Below are 10,553 nucleotides of genomic sequence, written 5' to 3' on the forward strand. Positions count from 1 at the left end.
GAAGAAGCCTTGAGGCAGTTTGCGCAAAAAAACGTAATGACTTGGTGAGTGAGTAGTTAAAGAAAGGAAACACAGGTGTGGTGATATCATGGGATGGTAGATACGTGGAGAAGATCTACCTTGACAAAGTGAGATGATTTACGGCGCTGCAAAGGATATCTTGTATGGAAGCACCACCGTATTGGAGGATTGATATCGGTGTAAGATAAATCAATGTGTGGGTGGAGGTTTAGCAGAGTGGCACGGAAATAGATGGGAAGTGTGCGATTGTGTGCGTTTCTTTGTGGGTGTGCGTGAGACAGTGTAAAGTCTTTACACACGTGGGCAATCATGTACCATATTCACTTCATCAAAAAAAGATTAATCTCACACTTGTTTTGGGGTAAAAAAACGAACAAAACTAACCAATGGAACTGATTTGAATATCCCCATGGTTACTCTCAACCATTTGCATTGAGTTTAACAAACCCAGTGTGGTTGGAACACAGTGTAATGGTATATGTTGAAGAGCACAGTGTGTGTGTGTGTGTCATTGAATAAGGTATACACAATGAGAACCCTGAATCAGCCCAGCTTTGAGCCCACAAGGTCCCGTGGATAGAATCCCTCCTTAATCAGTCGTAATATAATTTCTCTCCAAATAGCGTAATCAAGCGCTATGTTTCTCCCCTTAATTTGATTTTCTCTCATTAGGATTATAAACAATATTTTTTTCCTTCTTTAACTGGAATAAAAAAAAAACTATGACATTTTGCATAAAACACAAATTCTAATAATGATAATGATAATTTATTTATATCTTCTGATCAATACAATAATAAATACAATAATATCATAATAATATCAACACTAATAATACAAAATAATAATTTACTATTGATAATTTAATTATTTTAAAAATGTAAAAAATTTAAAAAATAAGGGAAAAACATCACTAGTTCGGACACATGTTTGAATTGGTAACCTCTACTGTAGCGCATGGCCATAAGAGCCGGCATCTGATTGGTCGGTCAAGGGCTCGGTTACCTGGCGTCTGGTAGTTGATGCGTCTCATCTCCACGGGGTCGGTGGGGTGGTGGGGGGTGATATCAGCGTTGTTTAGCATACACTTGGTACGTGGCTCCGCCTCTTTTCTCTTGCGGCTGGCGAGGGGGAGGGGAGGGGGGAGGAGGAGAAAATGGATGATAAAAAAAAAAAATTTTCATTCATTGCGATCACTGAGCTCAAACCAACGCAGTCCTGTGCATTGACAGCGGCAGAGAACATGTACTCCTAAAGTTTAAACTCAAGAAGTATAGCCTAAAAGTACACACGTATATTCCTGAGATATTCTCAGGAATATACCCGCTCAGTTTAGGTAAGTGTCCAAGTGTGTGTGTTCTTGTGATTGAGTAAGTGAGGGTGATATTGAGAGAGAGTGAGAGAGTGTCTGTGCACTTGGGTCAATACAGTCAGTCTAGTTGTGTCTGCACACGTACAGATGACACACACACACACACACACACACACACACACACACACACACACACACACACACACACACACACACACACACACACACACACACACACACACACACACACACACACACACACACACACACACAAGACAGCGACACCCCTACCGCGACCTTGACATTCCAACCGCTCATTAAAAGTGTCTGTGATGCAGAGACACTTTTGGTCTGTCTCTAAGAGAAATGGCGGGCGAGGGGTGGCTGAAAACTTACCTGTCGGGCTTGCTGTTTCCAGAGAGAGCAATAAGAATCAAATAAACACAGGGACAGGGGGAGAGGGAGCACCACACACAGGGAGAGAGAGAGAGGGAGCGGTGAGAGAGAGCGATCAATAGAGAACAGTTTGATATGCACCGAGTCCTCCGCTGCCCCCACAACCGCCATGACACCTCATCAGCATGCACAATCCCACGTGCGTGCGTGGTTGTGTAAGCGTATGCGTGTGGACACACGTGGGACAATTGTTCAACACAGAGGGGGAGATTACCGATCCGGCGGAAACCGGTCATTGGCCTATAATTGCGTGTGCGTGTTTGAACATATACGTGTGCGCGCATGGGAGTTTATATCGCCTTTGTGTGTGCGTGCGCAAGTTTGAGTGTGCATGTGATTTGGTGCTGTGAGTTTTTGCCTCTGGCTGTGTGAGTATGTGTGTGTATGTGTATGTGTGTGCGTGTGTGTGTGTGTGTGTGTGTGTGTGTGTGTGTGTGTGTGTGTGTGTGTGTGTGTGTGTGTGTGTGTGTGTGTGTGTGTGTGTGTGTGATTGGTGGGGCTGTGGGAGTGAGGAGGTAGTAGGGGGAAGGGGGGGTTATGGCCAAGGGCAGGCCTGGGAGAGACTATTCACCAGGGAGAGATGGGAAGATAAATGGGAGGAAAGAGAGAGAGAGAGAGAGAGAGATCCAAGGAGAGATGTTACTCTCTCTACCCCGACAAAGACAGAGGTAAGGCAAGGTCAGACAGCAGGGGTTCATCTGATAGCAGCGCGCTGAACTCCTGTTCGTCTTCACAGCTCCAGCCCTGCTCACAAACACTATCTCTCGGTCTGTCTGTCTGGCTGGCTGACTGATTGGCTAACTGACTGACGACGGGATGTAGTCCGCTCTGGTAGTCAGTGCACGTCAGGTGCCTGTCTCCCCCCCCCCGGGCTCAACCCTGCGGGCTAGCGAGGCTGACAACCTGGAGTGAGCTGTGAGATAGCACCAAAAGCCTCCCCTTCAGAAGCCCTCAGAGGGGGACTCTGGCTGGGGTTTGATTCAGATCAGACTCCCCGCTATGGGGAGCAGCTGTGCGATTCTCTGAGGTGGTTAGAGTGATCCCTGCAACCCTCAGCTGTGTTTTACAACAGCTGCACTAGCGGGGACCTAGATAAGAGTGAATAAGGTGATTCCATGGAAATAAATAGCTTGTTGAAGCTAAAGCTCTTTGATTCAGTAGCACCATCTAGTCCTACGCTGTAACGTAGTGGTTCAACGCTGATCCAATGAAGAGTTCCTTTCTGTTGGAGTTATTAGTTACTATCTGGAGTTTCTCAGTGAATCAAGTCTCTCTTTTTGTCTCTCTTTTCTCCTTTGTGCTTCAGGGAGAAAAAAACCAAAATCGTACCAAAGCCATTCATCTCTTATTAGGTAGAGATACATGTTTGTCCTATTTATTTGAATTAGCACATCCAATGAAGGGATCATTTTTTCAATTAACACTTCTCCCTTTGAGTTGGACCTTATTTTCTCTTTAGATGGTTCACAGAAAGATTTATGTGAGGGCTTTTTTCAAAAGAAAAAAATCCTAAAGATGAAAACTGCAAACTTAATTTGCAAAATTGGAATTGTATTTGCTGGGAAATGACTCCACAATGTGCTGATTTCATGCTGATTAATTCAAATGAGCTCCATGGTCAACATGCTCCCTAACATTCGATGATTTTGAATCCACCTTATACCCAAGCAAAGAACGTAAATAGCAAGTTATAGGGTATCCATTCATTGATCGGTCCAATGGATGGAGCAAGGCACTAACACCCACTGCTAGGGCAAGGGGTTTGATTCTCAATCGTTTGATGATTAGAACCGCCTGGTTCATGGATTTCTATTCTTGTCACCATGCTGACAAGAATGCTTTTCAAGCATGCAACTGACGCTGTATTTACAAGAGTAAGCATCAGATGTGTTTTGCAGTGTAAATACATGTTAATGTGAAGTATTTCACAGTGAAAACCACATTCACATAACTGAGTTATGTGATTGTTTTGGTAAAATTGTAAAATTGTTTTGGTATATTTCAGTGTACACCCATCATCTATGTTACACTGTAAGAAACAAGACTTAATGTACAGGGCAAAAGCATGCAAAATGGCTGCCCTTGCGTTCGCATCCACCGACTCACTTCTTGTAGAGGAGGATGGCGATGACGATGCAGATGATGAAGACCACGGCCAGCACGGGGCCCACCACCCAGATGAGGCCGTCGGCCCCCGTCTCCACCTGCCGCACGTCCACGATCTCCGGGGTCAGCACCGTGTCCGTGTACGGGCTGGTCGCAAACATTTTCTGGAAAAAACACAAAGACAGCGACAGAATTCAATGGCGTCCATGTTTTTTTTAATCAATCTTAAAAAAAAAAAAGTTTTTTCTTTTTCTTTAATAATAACCTTAATGTATAATATTGACTTGATAAAACATCTTTCGGGACGGAGACGTCGCAGAATGTCGACGCGAGTCGCGGAAACCGAGCTACTGAAAATCTCCTTTCCGGATTTGACAACTCTTAAATGACACCTCGATTGAAACGGCGCCGCATCCAAACCAGGCGACCCCCAGTGGTAACAGCACAGCCGTGAACTCACCCCCGAGGTGGTGTTGAGCTCGGCCAGCAGGAAGAAGACGTACTCCTGTCCCGACTCGAGGGGCTTGTTCTCACAGCTGCTGTGGCGATGCTCCGAGCCCACCATGTAGCTGGCCGGAAGCTGCCGGAAGCACGCCATGACGTAGGGCTTCCTCTGGTCCAGCTGGGCTAGCTGCCGCCGCGACCGGTGTCTCGGGATCACCTCCCGGAGAAGCTGGAGACGACGGAGCGCGAAGGGTTCGAGTTTGTTCAATACAGACAATGTTATTCATACAGCCCGTTGTGTGCAAAGCTCTGAATAAAATAAATACAAAGTTAATGACAAGGGAAAGGCCACACACAACGAGAAACAGAAATACTATGAGCTAACGATAATGACAAACAATCAACATAACGTTAAGAGTCGAAGAGAGTGGCCAAAAAAAAAAAGTACACTACTGGAAGAAAGTGAAACTGCTTTGACCTTAAATATTGAAAGATTAAAGTGCACCAACTTCCCTTCCCATTCAATAGTTTATTTCTGACTTAATTTCATCCATCGCTGCTGTCTACTTTTAAGTTAAACAGCACAGAGACAGTAACGATCATAAACAGCGAGAACATTTGTCAAGAAAAACAACCATCTAAAAATATATAATTATGAACAATCTACCGCTTTGATTTCCAGGCAGAAAAAAAACAACAGTTTGACACCACCAGACAGGTAAATAGGCTGCACAAATCCATTTACTCCCCTTTTAGTTTTCATTTTCACTTTGATGATTCTGTTTTGTTCCCGGATTCAAAACTATCCATCCATTCATCCCGTCATTAAATCCATTAAGTTCACCCAGCTTCACCCCAATCTCCTGCCTCGTCCTTCCTTACTTCCTAAAAGTATAATTGAAAACTTTCCATGCGCGTCGGGTAAAACCAAACACAGTTGGTGTATAACAAGCTTCCTCCACCCCTCCAGGTGGGTGTGTGTACTGAGATGTTCAACATGCTTCTGGAGGTGTCTAGCTGTCTGCTAATCAGACAGCAACACTACCACCTTTCCCCCCTTTGGTACGATTGATTAAGGATGTGCAGACAGGCATATGGGGCTGATCCTCAATCCAATAGGAGAGGAGGCAGGCAGATCGGTGGCGGGCTGTGACCTTCATCGCTGTGGGAAAGGAGGAGGCCGACTGCGTGGTCATGTGTGTGTGTGTTTGTTGGTTCTTCGACGTAAACCCCCTGAAATATAAATATGTTCAACTGCGTTCATTTGTAAGCCAATCTGGGGGATGTGTGGGAGTGGCCTTGGCACCTCCTCAGCCTTCCTCGTTCTAAATTACCAACCTGAACTACAGCCCCCCTTTTTTTCCCTTGTGCTCAGCGATAATCAGCCTAGTGTGTGCGTAATTCTCACAAAGCCTGATTTATATTTGCAAATTTGCCAAGTGTCTGGAGAAACACTAGAACGCATAATGTACATAAAGACAGCAGCACGTTGTAGTTTACTGGCTAGGGCGTGGCCGGGAACTCCCAGCCAAAAGGTACTGGGTTCGATCCCCAGTGTCAGCAACCTTTGGGCTCTAACTCCTACCTACTCATTTACTAAAAGTTTGAGATGAAAGCATCATTAAGAGTTACTAAGAGTTAATAACTAAAGAAAATCTTACCAGCAGTGATTAGAAAATGACCAAATAGTAAATAACTTAATAAAATCTTACCAACGGAGTAGTAAAAAACATAATAGTAAATAACCAAATAAATTCCCACCAATGGAGAAAATATAGTAATATGAAAACAGTAATTAGGATACAAAAATAGAAAGGAAGCGGAGAGAAGGACTACAGGTGGGGTGCTAGCCCTTCCTATGGTCGGGGGTCTCCGTGGTTACCTCGTCCATGTCCATCTCATCGGGGGTCTTCAGGTTCTTCACCGTCCCGGTGGTCCGCTTCAGCGGCACGGCCACCAAGTAGAAGTTCCTGCAAGCACACCGGAAAAAAATGATTTAATCAAATTACTTTTATATTTATTATCTTGAAATGTCCAGAAATCCTGGACAATTGTTTTTGCAACCCAAAACCAAGTTTTAAAAAAAAGAGAATTGGGAACAGACAGACACACAGACGGACAGACAGGCAGACACAAAGAGACAGGCAGACAGACAGACTGACTGACACAGAGGGACAGGTAGACAGACAGACAGACAGATGGAGAAGATCAATTCTAACATTCTGGATCTTTTCCTCCCAAAACGAAAGTTTACAAAAAAGATAACAGAAACAGACACGCAGACGGGTCCACATCCGAGCGCTGAACGCCACGCACTTGATGTCTTTGCTCTCCACGGGGGGGAAGGAGATGGTGAGGGCGCTGTCCGGGTCCACGTCGATCTCCAGCCTGGGCTTCTTTTCCAGCATGAGGGGCGCGGTCCTGGCCGCCACGCGGTGCCGCGTGCCCCCGTCCGACCGCTCCATGCAGGTGACCCGGAACTCGTAGGTGCTGTTGGGTCTCAGGCCCGAGACCAGCGCCTTCAGCTGCCGGGCGTCGATGTCCATCTTCTGCCGGCTGTACTCGATCTGGAGGGGCGAGGGTAAGGGGAGAGAGGGCAGGCGTGGACCGTGAGATAAGGCTGCTCTTTATCTCTTTATTGATTCCAGAGGGGATTTCAGGTGCCACAGCACCAAATACAAGATGTACAGGATGGGATGTAACACGTTGCATCACACGTGTCTGTATACAATACAATAAGAGGAATGGAAATGTAGAGGCAGAAATAAATAATAGACGGTTGCAACGATGAGCAAATGGTTCGATAGGAGTGTTAGGCAAAATGTTTCCCGGAACTGGACCATAGAATGACAGAATTGCACTAGTCTTTACCCACTAACCATTGGTCCATCCATCCATCCATCTCTATGTATGAATATAAGGGAAAGGTTTTGGGGAATGGGAGATGGTAGTTTGAAGGACAGGTGGAATGATTGAAAAGCTGGATAAAGGGATAGACCCATGTCTGGATAGGTTGAATGACAGCTTTGATTGAGAAATAAAACACAAAAAGGAAGGAACAAAGCTACATAGGAACGAACGTTATTCATATAATCAGCCTGTACTTTCTGCTGTCACACCCTCTTTTCCCTTCTAATCTTAAGTGGTGTATGCATTGTGTGTAAAATACATCAACCCACCCCTCCACCATCTGCCATTCCCTCTTTATTTCTCTGTGGTGGTGTCAGGGGAAGGTTGAAATGAAACCAGGAATAAAGCAAACTCTGAAGCCATCATAAAGAAAAGGAAAACATCTATAATTCATCCCCCTGTCAGGTTGAATCTTCCCGGGCTCGGCTACTTACTGTGCATTTGTACGGAGACCTGCTCTCAGAAAACTTCCACGCCACCATCACTGTGGTTTTGGTGGCCCACCTGACCGTGAAGTTTTTTGGAACATCTGGCGAAAAGTACAGACGGCACAACTTTAGCACACGGAAGCGGAGGGCGAAAGACAAAAAATAAGAAAAATCGGGGGGGGAAAAATGAGCAATTCGTTAAAAGTCAAACAGTCGTCGGTCTCCTGCAAAAAGTCCTCCTCCTGAGTGGGGGACAGTGAGTGGTCAGTGACACGTGATTGGCTGTGACAAGGGCAACCCCGATTGGTTAAGACACACAGCACGAGAGACTCATGAACAACAGACCCATGGGGCAACGCGGGGGGGTGGGGGGGGGTGGGCGGGGGGTGGGGTGGTGTCGCCTGGCGAGCCGACGCAGGGAGTGCCAACCCATCTCTGGACAAACGCTCAAACCACCCGATCCATTTGAACCAGAAGAACCAAACAAAATGGAGGCCCGAATAAACACATCCCTGAGCTCTCTCTCGCTCTCTCTCTCTCTCTCTCTCTAAGCGAGGCTGGGTTGGCACTGTCCACGCGCTGCCAGGCACGACGCAGAAGACAGACCCAAAACACAGCATGCCAGCGGACCTCAGCAGTGCATCTGGGGGGATGCCATGCCGCAAACCGTCCCAACAACGGGACACAGGGAGGGGGAAGAGTTAGTGTGGGAAGGGGGTGTGGGTGGGGAGGTGGTGGTTTAAGTGGGAAACGGGGGTGGGGGGGGTTATCTCAAAAAGAAAAACTCAGAAGTCTGAAGCAAAGAAAAGAAAGTAAAAAAGGAAGAACCAAGAAATCTCCTCTCTATCATCCTTTAGAAAAAAGGTCCGTCTCGGGGGAGTGAGTTTCATCCTACCTTTGGATGCGTGGTGTGACGTGAGCGTGCTCAGGGCTGCAGGGACGGCCGGCGGGCGTGTGTCTCACCCAACAGGCACTTACCTTGGATCTGGGAGAGAGGAGGGGGTCCGCCCCGCTACCTCAAACTGACCTGGCTGTACCCTACCGACTTGCATTTTTACCTTGTTTGGGGGTTAGTGAAGTGAGTTTTCCACAGCAAACAGGATTAAAATCGCAATCTTTAGTGAAGAAGAAGTGAAGGTGGTTGAAGGAGGGAGGGGGGAGGTGGGACGGTTTTTTTTCCCCGTTTTGGTTGCGGTTGTTGTTGCCGGTTTCTGTGTATCTACGTCTACTCGTTAAGACCTCTTCCAGTAAAAAAAAGAAAAAACACCCCTCCCTGGTCGGATGGCGATAGAAACCCTACCTGTGGGCTCAAAGGCCACTGTGCGATACTGGATCGGCGGGCTGTAGGGCCCGGGACCTACACTGGTGTGCGCTCGTATTTTCACATCGTACGCCGAGTCCGGCTTGAGGCTGTTGAGCACAAAGCTGGACAGGCCGGGGCCCAGGCGCAGCTCGCGGGGCGGCCCCCCGGAGCCCGCCTCCTTGTAGGCCAGCGTGTACTCCGTGATGGCCCCGTTCCTCTCCGCCAGCACGGGGGGCGCCCAGGACAGCTCCACCGAGCAGCAGGTCACGTTGGACGGGGCGTGGATGTGGGGGTAGCCGCCCGGCGTGTTCTCGGGCACGCTGAGCTCCATCGCCGCCTCCTCGCCGAAGCCCCCGCGGCTCTTGGCCGCGATCTTAAAGAGGTAGGTGGTGCCCCGGTGGATGCTGCCCACCGAGTAGTGGTGCTCCTGGGCGTCGAACTCCAGCGTGGCCAGCGGGGAGATGTCCTTGCGGCCGAACTGCAGGCGGTAGCCCTGCAGGTCCATGCCGTTGAGGGGGTCCGGCGGGTCCCAGCGGACCACTGCCGACGTCTCAGAGTCCTGAGCCACTGACAGGTAGGGCGGCCCGGGCACTGGGGGGAGAGGGGAGACAAGGGAGGTTATCGTCAGTGTGAAGGCTAAGTTATGGTTCAACGTTGACGCAACGCAAGGGGGTTTACGGCCCCATTCCGTCCTTGCGGACCCTCCTTGCGTCCACCGCAAGGGCCTGACGTGCGCCTCCCAACAAGTGCAACCGTGAGTCGAGGCGACGCAGGGGCAATGGCTGTGATTGGTCCGCTGCACGTGAACCCGACATAGCCCCGACGCAGAACCCAAACAGGTTCACGACTGCGTCGAAGCGGCTTGCCTGGTCATTGCGTTGGGAGTCAACGCGGAACTACAACGAAGCCTTGATGCTGTGGCAGAGCAACGCATGCCAGTCAGTCATAGGAAAGGACCAGGAGACAAGCGCAGTGGAGCGGGCTCGGCTGTGTGACATTAAAGCGTCGCCTAATCGACCACAAGCGGCAGCGTGCACTAGCCAGCGCAGCGATTGAGGAACAGCGGCAGGAATGAGGAAGACAAAGCGACGGGAACGCACCGACCCCCGACACACCACATGTATATTCTGTGTTCAGCTATTGGCTTACAGTAGCAGGTGGGGGTTGGGGGGGGGGGGGGGGGGTGGTGGGAAGACAAGGCTTAAGAACCTTGTAAATTCCTGGGGCGATCGCTGTTCCCATTAAGATTTCATGGCACAGCATCCCGGAATGACTCCCTTGCTGCAAAGCATCACTAAAACTTTCAGCGGGAGGAGGGAGAGAGAGAGAAGGGGTGCAGAGTGTGTCTCTCTGTCTACCCCCCCCCCCCCAGCCCGCCCCACCTCCCCATCCCCCCTGAGAGCAGTCTCCCCTGTAAAATAGATGAGCTATGATTCCCGGGGTCTAGACGCCATTCTTCAGAGTGGCCCAGTTCTGCGGCGGCGGGCGGATGACATGCACTCTAACTCTCTTTAAGGCCCACCCCATCAGTGTTGATGGAGGCGGGGGGGGATGGGGAATGGGAGCCACCCCT

At 48.8% G+C, this 10,553-nt stretch overlaps 1 protein-coding gene across 1 annotated transcript; it reads right to left on the reverse strand.

Moving 5' to 3' along the window:
- Positions 1–880: 880 nt before the first annotated feature.
- LOC311376111 (receptor-type tyrosine-protein phosphatase delta-like) lies at positions 881–9,509 on the reverse strand. Its single transcript, XM_084490995.1, has 7 exons — positions 8,978–9,509; positions 7,684–7,778; positions 6,656–6,906; positions 6,222–6,309; positions 4,356–4,568; positions 3,896–4,059; positions 881–1,142 (listed from the first exon to the last, which is right to left on the reverse strand). The coding sequence occupies exons 1-7, from the start codon at positions 9,483–9,485 to the stop codon at positions 935–937; spliced, it is 1,527 nt and encodes a 508-aa protein (XP_084347121.1). The 5' UTR covers positions 9,486–9,509; the 3' UTR covers positions 881–934.
- Positions 9,510–10,553: the final 1,044 nt, after the last annotated feature.

This window comes from Micromesistius poutassou, assembly GCF_964030765.1.
Source record: "Micromesistius poutassou genome assembly, contig: SCAFFOLD_6090, whole genome shotgun sequence".
In the NCBI taxonomy this organism is placed as follows: domain Eukaryota; kingdom Metazoa; phylum Chordata; class Actinopteri; order Gadiformes; family Gadidae; genus Micromesistius; species Micromesistius poutassou.

Coding starts and splice junctions, on each gene's coding strand:
- LOC311376111 (XM_084490995.1), bottom strand. CDS start 9,485: ATGGACCTGCAGGGCTACCGCCTGCAGTTCGGCCGCAAGGACATCTCC. Junction 7,779..8,977: donor AGTGGCCTTTGAGCCCACAG/GTAGGGTTTCTA, acceptor ACTTTTCGCCAG/ATGTTCCAAAAAACTTCACG. Junction 1,143..3,895: donor GCCATCCTCCTCTACAAGAA/GTGAGTCGGTGG, acceptor CCCCCTCGCCAG/CCGCAAGAGAAAAGAGGCGG.